This window comes from Oncorhynchus mykiss, chromosome 27 (assembly GCF_013265735.2).
Source record: "Oncorhynchus mykiss isolate Arlee chromosome 27, USDA_OmykA_1.1, whole genome shotgun sequence".
Lineage (NCBI taxonomy): Eukaryota > Metazoa > Chordata > Actinopteri > Salmoniformes > Salmonidae > Oncorhynchus > Oncorhynchus mykiss.
Window position 1 is genome coordinate 5549603 of NC_048591.1, and position 15322 is coordinate 5564924.

Genomic DNA, 15322 nt, shown 5'->3' on the forward strand with positions numbered 1-15322 from the left:
CGTGCGAAAGTATTCGGCCACCTTGAACTTAGCGACCTTTTGCCACATATAAGGCTTCGAACATAAAGATATAAAACTGTATTTTTTGTGAAGAATCAACAACAAGTGGGACACAATCATGAAGTGGAACGACATTTATTGGATATTTCAAACTTTTTTAACAAATCGAAAACTGAAAAATTGGGCGTGCAAAATTATTCAGCCCCTTTACTTTCAGTGCAGCAAACTCTCCAGAAGTTCAGTGAGGATCTCTGAATGATCCAATGTTGACCTAAATGACTAATGATGATAAATACAATCCACCTGTGTGTAATCAAGTCTCCGTATAAATGCACATGCACTGTGATAGTCTCAGAGGTCCGTTAAAAGCGCAGAGAGCATCATGAAGAACAAGGAACACACCAGGCAGGTCCGAGATACTGTTGTGAAGAAGTTTAAAGCCGGATTTGGATACAAAAAGATTTCCCAAGCTTTAAACATCCCAAGGAGCACTGTGCAAGCGATAATATTGAAATGGTAGGAGTATCAGACCACTGCAAATCTACCAAGACCTGGCCGTCCCTCTAAACTTTCAGCTCATACAAGGAGAAGACCGATCAGAGATGCAGCCAAGAGGCCCATGATCACTCTGGATGAACTGCAGAGATCTACAGCTGAGGTGGGAGACTCTGTCCATAGGACAACAATCAGTCGTATATTGCACAAATCTGGCCTTTATGGAAGAGTGGCAAGAAGAAAGCCATTTCTTAAAGATATCCATAAAAAGTGTTGTTTAAAGTTTGCCACAAGCCACCTGGGAGACACACCAAACATGTGGAAGAAGGTGCTCTGGTCAGATGAAACCAAAATTGAACTTTTTGGCAACAATGCATAACATTATGTTTGGCGTAAAAGCAACACAGCTGAACACACCATCCCCACTGTCAAACATGGTGGTGGCAGCATCATGGTTTGGGCCTGCTTTTCTTCAGCAGGGACAGGGAAGATGGTTCAAATTGATGGGAAGATGGATGGAGCCAAATACAGGACCATTCTGGAAGAAAACCTGATGGAGTCTGCAAAAGACCTGAGACTGGGACGGAGATTTGTCTTCCAACAAGACAATGATCCAAAACATAAAGCAAAATCTACAATGGAATGGTTCAAAAATAAACATATCCAGGTGTTAGAATGGCCAAGTCAAAGTCCAGACCTGAATCCAATCGAGAATCTGTGGAAAGAACTGAAAACTGCTGTTCACAAATGCTCTCCATCCAACCTCACTGAGCTCGAGCTGTTTTGCAAGGAGGAATGGGAAAACATTTCAGTCTCTCGATGTGCAAAACTGATAGAGACATACCCCAAGCGACTTACAGCTGTAATCGCAGCAAAAGGTGGCGCTACAAAGTATTAACTTAGGGGGGCTGAATATTTTTCACGCCCAATTTTTCAGTTTTTGATTTGTTAAAAAAGTTTGAAATATCCAATAAACGTCGTTCCACTTCATGATTGTGTCCCACTTGCTGTTGATTCTTCACAAAAAAATACAGTTTTATATCTTTATGTTTGAAGCCTGAAATGTGGCAAAAGGTCGCAAAGTTCAAGGGGGCCGAATACTTTCGCAAGGCACTGTACATTGCATTCAGAAAGTATTCAGTTGTAGCCTTACTCTAAAACTGATTAAAATGGTTTTCCCCCTTCAATCTACACACAACAACCCATAAAAAAACGTAAATATTACAGAAAAATTCAGGCCCTTCCCTCAGTACTTTGTTGAAGCACCTTTAGTTGCAGCACCTTTAGTTGCGCTCCACACTGCCCTTTCCCACCTGGACAAAAGGAACACCTACGTGAGAATGCTATTTATTGACAACAGCTCAGCGTTCAACACCGTAGTGCCTTCAAAGCTCATCACTAAGCTAAGGACCCTGGGACTAAACACCTTCCTCTGCAACTGGATCCTGGACTTCCTGACGGGCCGCCCCCAGGTGGTAAGGGTAGGCAACAACATCCGCCACGCTAATCCTCAACGTGGGGGCCCCTCCGGGGTTCGTGCTCAGTCCTCCTATACTCCATTAAGCCATGACAGCATGGCCAGGTATGACTCCAACACCATCATTAAGTTTGCCGACGACAAACCAGTGGTAGGCTGATGCCCGAGAACGATGAAACAGCCTATAGGGAAGAGGTCAGAGACCTGGTCTTGTGGTGCCAGGATAGCAACATCTACCTCCAAGTGTTCAAGACAAAGAAGATGATGTGGACTACAGAAGAAGGAGGACCGAGCTCGCCCCCCATTCTCATTGACGGGGCTGTAGTGGAGCTGGTTGAGAGCTTCAAGTTCCTTGGTGTCCACATCAACAACAAACTATCCTGGTACAAACACACCAAGACAGTCGTGAAGAGGACACGACAAAGCCCATTCCCCCTCAGGAGACTGAAAGGATTGGCATGGGTCCTCAGAGCCTCAAAAAGGTTATACAGCTGCACCATCGAGAGCATCCTGGCTGGTTGCATCACCACCTGGTATGGCAACTGCTCGGATTCTGACCGCAAAGCACTAGAGGGTAGTACATACGGCTCAGTACATCACTGGGGCGAAGCTTCCTGCCATCCAGGACCTTTATACCAGGTTGTGTCAGAGGAAGGCCGTAAAAAATGGTCAAAAAGACTCCAGCCACCTTAGTCAAAGACTGTTCTCTCTGCTACAGCACGGCAAGCTGTACCGGAGCGCCAAGACTTAACAACTTCTACCCGCAAGCCATAAGACTCCTGAACAGCTACCCAGACTATTTGCATTGTCCCCCCGCCCCCCCATTCCCTCTTTTACCACTGCTGCTACTCTCTGCGTACATATTACTAGAGGTTGACCGATTATGATTTTTCAACGCCGATACCGATTATTGGAAGACCCCCCCCCCAAAAAAAGCCGATACCGATTAGTCGGACGATTTTTTAAATGTATTTGTGATAATGACAATTACAACAATACTGAATGAACACTTATTTTAATTTAATACTTCAATAAAATCAATTTAGCCTCAAATAAATAATGAAACATGTCCAATTTGGTTTAAATAATGCAAAAACAAAGTGTTGGAGAAGAAAGTAAAAGTGCAATATGTGCCATGTAAGAAAGCTAACATTTAAGTTCGTTGCTCAGAACACGAGAACATATGAAAGCTGGTGGTTCCTTTTAACATGAGTCTTCAATATTCCCAGGTAAGAAGTTTTAGGTTGCAGTTATTATAGGAATTATAGGACTATTTCTCTCTATACCATTTGAATTTCATTAACCTTTGACTATTGGATGTTCTTATAGGCACTTTAGTATTGCCAGTGTAAAAGTATAGCTTCCGTCCCTCTCCTCGCTCCTACCTGGGCTCGAACCAGGAACACATCGACAACAGCCACCCTCGAAGCAGCGTTACCCATGCAGAGCAAGGGAAATAAGTACTCCAAGCCTCAGAGCGATTGACGTTTGAAACTCTATTAGCCCACACCCCGCTAACTAGCTAGCCATTTCACATCGGTTACACAAGCCTAATCTCGGGAGTTGATAGGCTTGAAGTCAAACAGCTCAATGCTTGATTTTATTTTTTTTTATTTTTTTTTATTTCACCTTTATTTAACCAGGTAGGCTAGTTGAGAACAAGTTCTCATTTGCAACTGCGACCTGGCCAAGATAAGGCATAGCAGTGTGAACAGACAACACAGAGTTACACATGGTGTAAACAATTAACAAGTCAATAACACAGTAGAAAAAAGGGGAGTCTATATATACATTGTGATGCACAACGAAGAGCTGTTGGCAAAACGCACGAAAGTGCTGTTTGAATGAATGCTGCCTACCACCGCTCAGTCAGACTGCTCTATCAAATCATAGACTTAATTATAACATAACAACACACAGAAATACGAGCCTTAGGTCATTAATATGGTCAAATCCGAAAACTATCATCTCGAAAACAAAATGTTTATTCTTTCAGTGAAATACGGAACCGTTCCGAAATTTTTCATCCATTAGTCTAAATATTCCTGTTACATTGCACAACCTTCAATGTTGTCATAATTACGTAAAATTCTGGCAAATTAGTTCGCAATGAGCCAGGCAGCCCAAACTGTTGCATAGACTCTGCGTGCAATGAACACAAGAGAAGTGACACAATTTCACCTGGTTAATATTGCCTGCTAACCTGGATTTATTTGAGCTAAATTTGCAGGTTTAAAAATATATACTTCTGTGTATTGATTTTAAGAAAGGCATTGATGTTCATGGTTAGGTACACATTGGAGCAACGATACGCACTGCATCGATTATATGCAACGCAGGACACGGTTGATATTACTAGTTTATCTAGCAATATCAACCATGTGTAGTTAACTAGTGATTATGATTGATTGATTGATTGTTTTTTTTTTTATAAGATAAGTTTAATGCTAGCTAGCAACTTACCTTCGGTTACTGCGTTCACGTAACAGGCAGTCTCCTCGTGGAGTGCAATGAGAGGCAGATGGTTAGAGCGTTGGACTAGTTAACTGTAAGGTTGCAAGATTGAATCCCCCGAGCTGACAAGGTGAAAATCTGTCCTTCTGCCCCTGAACGAGGCAGTTAACCCACCTTTCCTAGGCCGTCATTCAAAATAATGTGTTCTTAACTGACTTGTCGAGTTAAATAAAGATTAAATAAAAAGGTGTAAAACATTTCTAAAAAAACTTGGCCAAATCGGTGTCCAAAAATGCCGATTTCCGATTGTTATGAAAACTTGAAATCGGCCCTAATTTTAAAAAAAACGGCCATTCCGGTTAAATTGGTCGACCTCTACATATTACCTCAAATTACCTCGACTGACGTGAGCCCCCGCACATTGACTCTGTACCGGTACCCCCTGTATATAACCTCACTACTGTTATTTTACTCAAGTGTTTAATTAAAAAGTATAATTTTTCTTAAAACTGCATTGTTGGTTAAGGGCTTGTACGTAAGCATTTCATTCAAAGGTCTACCTACACCTGTTGTATTCGGGGCATGTGAAATACCATTTGATTAGATTTGATCCCTCCCCTAATTGGAGTAAACTAATGGACAACTACTAAGGCTTCTACATATTATATACATTTTACAGATGCAGTACAGTTTACAATAGTTATGTTTGTTTGTTTTTAGTCCCATCCTTTTTTCAACTGTGCTGTTTCACAAAAAGTTCTGAACCTTTCTATTCTCATAGATTGTTTCTTGAATTTACAAAATGTACAATCTTTGATAAGAGTACTTTCCATCGATTGGCTGACTTTAAAAAAAATTGCCAGCAGGGCTATTTGCAGTTAGTTCCAGGTAAACATTGCAATTCTTCTTCCTGGACCTGCGACCAAGAAGAAGCTGCATACAGACAGTACCAAAACAAAATACCTAATGATTCTGATCTGGGAAGGCTATATCCCATATATCATTACTGCAATAATTTTGCATAATAATTTAAATTGAAAAATGAAGTTTTGAATCCAGCATTGTGTATCAGTTCATAAACCATATGCCATGGAATCGGTACATCAAAAATCTCTTCAACTCTTTTGCAACCTGTATGGCGCAGCTGTCAATTTTTGGGCCCTTAAATTAAACTAGTATACTTCATTTATCACCAGTTTCTTTAGCCAATTTTGTTCTTTAATGCAGGGCTGACAGACAAGTTCCTTACTTTCTCCCCCCTTCCACTTGCTGGAATTAGTTGGTTGTAATAAGCTAGCTCTTTCACTTACACGGTGAAGCCTTGAATAATGCGCTGGCTGTTTTTAATACTTTATAAGCCACGTTGTTGGTAGGGACAGCATCCACTTTGAAAAGCAATGCTTCGCTGAAGCCCCCCCTTCCATCGGTGTGACCCGCAGATTGACGAGTAGACACCCAATTTGTCCGCCTCATTCTTACAAATGTATCGCACTTTTCCCAAAGTGTTTAATTTGCGTTGCTATAGAGGCACACACTGGCACTTGTTCATTCAAGCTGGCCAAGCTTTGTGTGGTAGGGTGCAGCAACACTTCCTATGCGATTGCTAGCTAGCTCCATACTACTATGCCACAACTTGTTTCTTAAAATTGTTTTTACCCCTGAGTTTATGAAGGGTGAGCATGGCTTTTTAATTCCTCACTGTGCGATGCTGACCGCGAGGCTTTGTCAGGTTGTTTCCGTAGTTAGAGCCGATTTGGAAAAAAACCTCAAACCAAACTTATAGAATAAAAGTAAAAAAAGTATTTAAAAAAAAAATCAAGATGAGTTTTTGATTTGGGAATGTTTTCTTGGGGTGTTCGAAGTTCCTATATGCGTATCTGGCATTGAGAAATAGCTGCTACACGCACTTTAAATATTTAAAAATCAACAAAAATGGGGTTGAAGGCAGGACTAAAACCGGTGCTGCTGAAACCGCAGGGCGACCGCAGAGGAGTGTTCAAAGCTCATTATGACAAAAGGGACACGGGCTGGCCCCCTTCACACAATGGAAGTGGGAGCATGCACAATTCATGATCTATGGCAAGAAGAGAGCTAAACATTCAGATGGACTTGGCTCCTCGAGCGGGTCAGTCAGTGTTTACACAGTTACATAGGGGCCTACAACGCATGGGAGTATCAGACAGTACATTGAAAAGTTAAGTTCACTTAGGATATAAGCTGTATATTAAGTCATAATCTACTGTAACAATAATTCAGTGTGTCATTTCAATATGAATCATTAATGCGACAGGCAGCATGTGTACCGATCTATTAGACTCTTGTGTAATCTCATTGATATGTTGCTGTTATAAACACTCACTTGGTGGAGAATTTGTGCGTTTCCCAGAATCTGGACTCCTTGACTTTGAACCAAGGGAATACGCGCTCCATTTGCTGCAACAGAGACGGGGAAAATAGAGGTTAAAGGCCCACTGCAGTCAAAAACCTGAGTTGCATGTTTTCTATACATTTCTCCACTATGAGGTTGTAGTAATACTGTGAAAATTATGAAAATGTCCTTTTAGTGTAAGAGCAGTTTGAAAAGACCAGCTGAAATGTCAGCCTGTTTTGGTGGGATGGAGTTTTGGCCTTCCATGGTGACGTCGCCATGCGGTAAATTAGTTCATAGACCAATAAGCGTTCCAAACCTCTATGCCAATAACAGCTCATTTTCAGTTTCCCTTCCCCACTCAGACCACTGACATTCCTAGCCAAATTCTTGCTTGACAAATTGCCCTTTGCTAAGAGGCTATTTTGGTTTCTTTTTTTTTAACCATTTTAAATTGAAAAACACAGTAAGGAACTTAAATTGTTAAACAGAAATGATTTAATATGGAGATAAAACCATACATTGGGCCCTTTAAAAAAAAAATAAGGTACAGTCTCAGACCTGGGCATTTTTTAAATAGTTTAAGAATATAAACTTAAACTGTGTCAAGAGCTTAGCACCACTGTCTTAACATAACCCAACATGACTCAAATAGAAACAAAAGCAAACAGCTATAGCTTCATCCCAAATGACACCTTACGCCCTACATAGTGCACTACTTTTGAAATCAGGGCGAATACTAGTATACTGAACAAAAATATAAATGCAACATGTAACGTGTTGGTCCCATATTTCATGAGCTGAAATAAAAGATCCCTGAAATATTCCATATGCACAAAAAGCTTATTTCTCTCAAATTTGTTTATATCCCTGTTAATGAGCATCTCATTTTCGAAGATAATCCATCTACCTGACAGGTGTGGCATATAAAGAAGCTGATTAAAGAGCCATTATCGTTTCACAGGTGCACCTTGTGCTGGGGACAATAAAAGGCCATTCTAAAATGAGCAATTGTGTCACACAACGCCACAGATGTCTCATGTTGAGGGAGTGCACAATCGGCATGCCGACTGCCAGAGAATGGAATGTTTCCCTACTGACTCAAACTTCGTTTCGAAAATTTGGCAGTACGTCCGGCCGGCCTCACAACCACAGAGCAGGTGTATGGCGTCATGTGGTCGAGCGGTTTGCTGATGTCAGCGTTGTGAACAGGAGTGCACCATGTTGGCGGTGCGGTTATGGTACGGGCAGGCAAAAGCTACGGACAACGAACACAATTACATTTTATCGATGGCAATTTGAATGCACAGAGATACCGTGGCGATATCCTATGGCCCATTGTCGTGCCACAATCAACAGCCTGATCAACTCTATGTGAAGGAGATGTGTCACACTGCATGAGGCAAATGGTGGTCACACCATATACTGACTGGTTTTCTGATCCAACCCCCTAACTTAAAAATAAAAAAGGTATCGCTGACCAACAGATGCATATCTGTATTCCCAGTTATGTGAAAAGTATAGATTAGGGCCTGATGAATTTATTTCAATTGAATGATTTCCTTGGGAGTTAAATAAAAGGTTAAATAAAAATAAAAATGAACTCAGTAAAATCTTAAATTGTTGCATGTTGCATTTATATATTTCCTCAGCATACTACTGAAGCGGAGGTTGAGCAAGCTCTCTGTAGGCCAATTCCTGTTGGCTCTCCTCACCCGGATAAAGAAGGACTTGACCATGCTATTGGCTTTCCTGTTCTCTGGCTGCCCGCCGTCTGAGTTGATGGCCATCTGGATGATCTTCACTACGTCGTCACTGAACTCAAGCTGAAAGAAAGGAGAAAACACCGCACTGAGTGAGTGACACACTGCCCTCCATATCATCCCTCTCTCTGACAGTGAACTGCGTTTGAACTGAGCAAAGAGAGCTCCCCGGGGGATGAGCATTCATGCCACTACTCAGGTGTCTGTGGATAATGTGGCTCTGCACTCATACAAACATAGCTCCTGTTCTCACACAATGCTGGGTGGATGCGGATGGGATGAAAGGATTGAAATGGACTGAGACAACACAGTCTGCAAATATAAAAACCACTTTTGCGGGGCAGTTGATTGATTGTGTTTTCAAAGTGCCAGGTTGTGAGATCACATGAGTGGGATGTGATTTTAGACTCACCACAGACTTGTAGCGCCCGGTGGCCAACTTCTTCTCCACCGACTCCAGGTCGAGGGGGGAGTCGTTGGGGGGCTTGACCTCGGTCAGGACCGGGGGGTCGGGCCCCTCGGGGGAGCGACGTGTGGGTAAACTCTCCTCCGTCTCGGGGTTCAACTCAGGCGGCTTCATCACAGCCTAAAGAGAGCAAGAGATGGGGTGGGGGGTGGGGGGGGTGGGGGGGACAGTCAAATGACAAAATACATCTGATCTATTTGTCCATTTGCTCTCCTAACACGTCAGACATAGAAAGAAAATATGTACAGTGGCAAGAAAAAAGTATGTGAACCCTTTAGAATGATCTGGATTTCTGCATAAATTGGGTCATCAAATTTAATCTGATCATCATCTAAGTCACAACAATAGTCTGCTTAAATTAAAAACAAACATTTTATATTGATTCTACATCATTTAAACATTCAGTGTAGGTTGGGGAAAGTATGTGAACCCCTTGGGCTAATGACCTCTCCAAAAGCTAATTGGAGTCAGGAGTCCGCTAACCTGGAGTCCAATCATTGAGCCGAGATTGGACATGTTGGTTAGAGCTGCCCTGCCATATAAAAAAATACAAAAAAATAAACATTTGAGTTTGCTAATTAATAAGAAGCATTGCTTGATGTGAACCATGCCACAAACAAAAGAGATCTCAGAAGACCTCTAAGATTAAGAATTGTTGACTTGCATAAAGCTGGAAAGGGTTACAAAATCTCTAAAGATTACTGCAAGAGTACAGCACAAAATGCTCAATGAGATTAAGAAGAATCCTAGAGTGTCAGCTGAAGATTTACAGAAATCTGTGGAACATGCCAACATCTCTGTTAACGAATCTGTTATGTAAAACACTATACAATAATGGTGTTCATGGGAGGAGTGTGTGGAGAAAAAGGCACAGCACACCAACATCAAAACCTCATCCCAACTGTAAACTATGGTGGAGGGTGCATCATGGTTTGGGACTGCTTTGCTGCCTCAGCTTGCCATCATCAACAAAAAATGAATTCCCAAGTTTATCAAGACATTTTGCAGGAGAATGTAAGGCTGTATTCCAATTGAAGCTCAACAGAAGTTGGGTGATGCAACAGGACAATGACCCAAAACACAGAAGTAAATCAAACACAGAATAAAATACGACTTCTGGAGTGGCCCAGTCAGAGTCCTGACCTCAACCCGATTGAGATGCTGTGGCATGACCTCAAGAGAGAGGTTCACACCAGACACCCCAAGAATATTTCTGAACTGAAGCAGTTTTGTAAAGAGGAATGGTCAAAAATACCTCCTGACTGTTGTGCAGGTCTGATCTGCAACTATAGAAAACGTTTGTTTGAGGTTATTGCTGCCAAAGGAGGGTCAACCAGTTATTAAATCCAAGGGTTCACATACTTTTTCCAACCTGCACTGTGAATGTTAACACGGTGTGTTCAATAAAGACATGAAAACTTAGAAATGTTTGTGTTAATAGTTTAAGCAGACTATTTGTCTATTGTGGTGACTGAAATGTTATGACCAATTTATGCAGAAGTCCAGGTAATTCCAAAGGGTTGACATACTTTTTGCCACTGTTTAATCTGTTGGGCCAGGTGTTTTTCCCTGGTCATGCGACCAAACCAGGACAAACTCTAGGTCCTAGTTATAGCCGACATTCCAGTGCCCAGAGTTTTTCCTGACCCCTGTCACACGAGCAGGAAAAACTCTGCCAGGTTACACCCCATAACCAGAGCTTTATGTCTTTCCCTGGTGAAGTTACACGGTCAGGAAAAACTCCTGGCCCTAAACATGCAACCCGATATCCCCTTCTCTCCTCACCTGTCTGTAGCGGAGCAGGTGCATGGATGTGCGGGAGTTGAGCAGCGCGGTGAGGACCCGGCGCACCAGGCCCTGCAGCTCCTTCTCCAGGGCCGTCCTCCACTCGGCCGGCTGGCGCTTCGTACAGCTGGTGCAGGTGTAGGCCACGCTCTCTGGCAGATTGGACAGCAGCTCGTACATCTCATCTGGTCGTGGGAGGCAAGGGAGCAGAGAGGGAGGTTTACTTTTTACACTCATTTATCAGGTCAATTCTCAGTATAAAAAAAGTGTTAACAGATCCATGCAGAGTATATGACTGCAGAAAGGCATTTTACAGGTGTTTTTGGGTATATCAACAGAAGTTGAAATTGATATCAACACATTTAAGTATAATGCCCCTAAGTAGTGAACATATAGCAGCCAAATGAGAGAACAGTGCCGAGTTCAAATCTGTATCACATAACAGGAGAGGTGATGAAAAACAGACAGACTGAAAGATGGCATTGTTTCCAGTGAGTCGAGTTGTGAAACAAGAGTGCCCGCTAACCTGTGAGGTTCTCACACTTGGAGTGGACCCAGTGGTCGCACCTCCCACACTGCATCATCTTGCTGTCGTAGTCGTCGTCGTCATAGCACTTATCGCAAAGGGGGCAGAAGTTACCTGGAAAACACAAGTCGTTGGGTCATAGAAAAAATAATCTCTCTCCCCAAACCCTACTCAACCCTTCTCATAGTACTGAAGAGACAGATGCCAGGGTCGTGTTCTTTAGGGACAAAACTGACGGAAACCAGAAGGGACTACCTGTAGCAAAACATTATATATTGGTGTGCCTCCTAATGAATGCTTTTGACATTTTCCTTGGTCAATTACAGATGTAGACAGTGAGACAGTAGCCCGAGTACTGTAGAGCTACATCCTTCTACATTACTTGAGACCAGAGGTCTCAATTTGGTCGCATTTGTGACAAAATATTTTGCTGTGCGACCATGAGTTTTATTTTGGGAGCACTGTGTGACTTATCATCCCCTAGAAAAATAGCTGTTGTAATGACAGGGCTTCGATGTATCGTTGTTTCCAAGTGCCCTAGAGAAACTAGCAAGTGCACATTCGTTAGCGTCCTGGTTGCACCACTACTACAGTGAAAACGGCTTGCCTCTAAGCCCAACCAGGTCAAGAGCTGACCCATATTAAATGGTGCAACATTTTTACGTTCCTGTCGCAGCTCGCCGAGACCGCATTACACATTCATAAACTATGTCTTGGGCAGTTCTAAAAGTAGTCACGGGTGGACGTGGTTAACCATTTGTTTACACTTTGCTCAGTCATGTTACCTCATTGACTGGCTAACAACCTGGTTGGGGGGGGGGGGGCACAGAAAGGAAAAGGGATAACTTCTTCAGGACGACAATGATTGACAGATCTCTTGCATGTTGTCATCACAAACCTGAAGTTTTAAAGAGACAGTGTACCATTTTCTACGTTAATGCGTCACAATAGGAAGAGTTATTTTACACAATGTAGAAACCTAATATTCCACAAAAGACTACTTTCAATGACAGGTATTCGTATCAACGTTTAAGCTTTTATAATAAACAAAATATGTATTTACAGTGTTACATATTCATTTCTAGGGCAAAAAAAAAGTGCTTCAAAAGTATCTCAAAAGCAGCCCAATACAGGCTCTATCAATTGTGTAAAAAAAGGTTCTGGGTGTTCCTAAATTCCATGTGGTGCTCCTAACTTTAAGTTGGGAGCACCAGTGTAACCAATACAAAATTATTATTTATGGTCCTGCTTGTGACTCACCTTTAGCGAAAAGTTTGGCACAGTCATGACATAGGGAGAAGTCATGTGACCACTGGGCGTCCCAGGCCTTCCCGGGTTTTGTGGCCCCGCAACTCTTACAGCGAACACACTTGGTGCAGATCTGAACACAACGAGGACACAGAGGGAGAATTCATGACAAATTCATTCAATGACAATTAATCGTTAAACAAAAAGGCAGGCAGTTAACCCGTCTAAACCTTACCCTAAACTTCACCAATTTCAATCTATATGCCTAGCCCTAACCTTGTGGGTCTGCTGGCCAGTTATACACTAACAGAAACCGAATTTTACTGATGGATGAGGGAGCAGGAGAAGAATGGCGTGATTGCATACCCAGACTCGTTTCTTCTTGGTGGGTCTGGTGGGATGGTTAGGTCCCAGGCACTCGGGGTGATAGCTGTTTCGGCACGTCTCACACTCCAGAAGTTGCTGCTTGGGGAAGAAGAGGTGGAGAGAAGCAAGTTAGCAACCTAACTGCCAATCTTGCCTCACTTTATAATTAGACAAACATTGAAGCTCTCAGTACCCTTGAAATGTAAATATCTCTCTACCTCTTTGTGGAAGACATTGAATAGAGCCAGACGTTACAGGGATAATGATATAGCAAGGCTAGACAAGGGGTGGGAAGTTTTCCTCCCAATAGTGCATTCCGAAAGGCCTTCATCATGATATTGTTAAGGTACGTGTCCCAAATGACATCTTATTCAACATTTAGAGCACTCTGTTTTGACCTGGTCTGGTCAAAAGTAGTGCACTAAAAAGGGAACAATTTGGGACACATACTTCATTTGTCTGGATCAAAACCCTGATTAGAATGACAAAGAGGAGTAAACAGCATGATTAAGTAACTGGTTCTGTAATGAATATTTTCTGAAAAGTCCCCGTGGCATATTGGAAAATCCCCATCCCAATCTAATAACTCAGGAAGATGAGGGCGTGTCATTATGAGATTTCAAAAGAATTTGTTGTTTTCGCTTTAGCTTCGTGAATTAACATTCATGCGTTTCTTTCCACAAGCAGGAGAAGACACGTCGACTGACGCTACTGATCTACTTCCTAGGAAATGACCACAAACAAATACGCAATCTCAAACCGCTAAATAGCCTTTGTTACTCACTCAAATCATTCGAAAGGGAGAGCCTTACTTTAGTCTTCTGGTGCTGGAGGCCACAGGTGTGGCAGAAGCGGCAGCGGCGGCAACACCAGTTCTCCCACTGCTCCTCCAGAGGGCGCTCAGTCTCCCCCAAGCAGAAGAGATGGAAGGGCTCACAGCACACCTGGCAGAAGACAAACTGGAGGAGAAGGAGAGAGGCGTGTCGGTACAGTACAGTCAGTGGGGAGTTTTCAGTCGGTTCCAAATGAATAAAAATGGGGACTAAAGTGGGATGTGTGGATATAAAAAGGCTGTGTGAGAGAGAGGCATTATTCAGACACTTTGAACTGCCTGAAGAACATCACTATGGGTCTATACCATGTGGCCTGTGTGCCATCTGAGTGTTTGTTGCTGTATACTATACAGTATACTAGGGTATTTAGATATTCCAACGGTATGATTATCAATACCCTCACCGGGGTGTTCTACACCACTGCTTATAACTAACTATTAGTTAACTAAGATGTGCCAAATAGATTCTATCCAGCTCAGGGCTCCAGCTATGCATTTGGTTTGCCAACTTGCTAGCCAAGTGGTTAGATGGCAAGATCAAGCTTCTTGGTTACAGCAGAGACAATCAATCCCCTCCTGGATCAAGAATCCCCTCCTACCTAAATTGTTTTGGTAATACCGTATACTGTACAGAATCTGTATGTAAATCTGAATACCTTCCAAACCCATTCGTAGCCTTTGATATGTCATAGTGGGCCCGCTGGTGCTGTCCGGTACAACCCTGTGATAGACTAGCAGCCTGTCCAGGGGGTGTACCACCATGTTATGTTAGAGGAGTAGCTCACTTTATTAAATTGTTCTTTTGAAATACAAAGCTCTCCTTTTCCCTCATTTTGAGAGTGAGGCCAGCCGGTCCTCACCTTGGTAGAGAGAACGAGAGAGAGATTGCAAGTGGCGCCCGTGACTCACCTCGACGTTGCCACTGCTGGCACAGAGGAAGCAGACGACCCGCGGGGTGATTGGCACGGAGGTGAGGAGGCCGAGGCCGCCCGTGGCCCACACGTTTTCCACGTCATGGTCCTTCTTAAAATCCACTCTGATTCTGTGCACTCCGTCGCAGGGCACTTTCTGCTTGGCGGTGCCCCCAGTCGAGGGAGTGCTCAGCAAGTTTAAAGTACTGCTCTCAGGTTTGGTGGCCAACGGCTTCTGCTGCTGGGGAGGTAGAGGAGAGGGGTCAGGGATGAAGGCCAAGTGGCATGCATGGGACTTAGGGAATATAATTGTATATCACTTAATTGCCCATCCAAAGATGGACATTTATTTGCCTTTGGCACCGCCTTACAAAAACGTCATGTCGTAAAGGGAACTGCAGAATAGGGCTGTGGCGGTCATGGAATTTGGTCAGCCGGTTCTTGTCATGCAAAAGATTGCCGGTCTCACGGTAACTGACCGTTAACAGAAACACATCTAACATTTCCAGGCCTCCACGCCACATACAAGCAGCTGATGAACATTTTTGGAACATCAACATTGATGAAAGTCTAATAAATGTATTTAAAAAATGTACACCATGGCAATAAATCCATATTTATTTTTTAGGCA

General features: G+C 42.8%; 1 protein-coding gene across 5 annotated transcripts in view; it reads right to left on the reverse strand.

Annotated features, from left to right (window-relative positions):
• The window catches only part of kmt2a (lysine (K)-specific methyltransferase 2A), a 54263-nt gene that overhangs the window by 17726 nt on the left and 21215 nt on the right, over positions 1 to 15322 (reverse strand). For 2 of the 5 annotated variants that reach the window (XM_021587355.2, XM_021587352.2), the window contains exons 9-17: positions 14690 to 14932; positions 13761 to 13907; positions 12949 to 13047; positions 12595 to 12715; positions 11335 to 11448; positions 10809 to 10993; positions 8970 to 9143; positions 8510 to 8620; positions 6786 to 6859 (exon numbers count right to left, since the gene is read on the reverse strand). In XM_021587355.2, coding sequence (XP_021443030.2) covers positions 6786 to 6859; positions 8510 to 8620; positions 8970 to 9143; positions 10809 to 10993; positions 11335 to 11448; positions 12595 to 12715; positions 12949 to 13047; positions 13761 to 13907; positions 14690 to 14932 — 1268 coding nt within the window. The remainder of the gene's footprint in view (positions 1 to 6785; positions 6860 to 8509; positions 8621 to 8969; positions 9144 to 10808; positions 10994 to 11334; positions 11449 to 12594; positions 12716 to 12948; positions 13048 to 13760; positions 13908 to 14689; positions 14933 to 15322) is intronic. The other 3 variants (XM_021587356.2, XM_021587353.2, XM_021587354.2) reach the window with 3 other exon arrangements.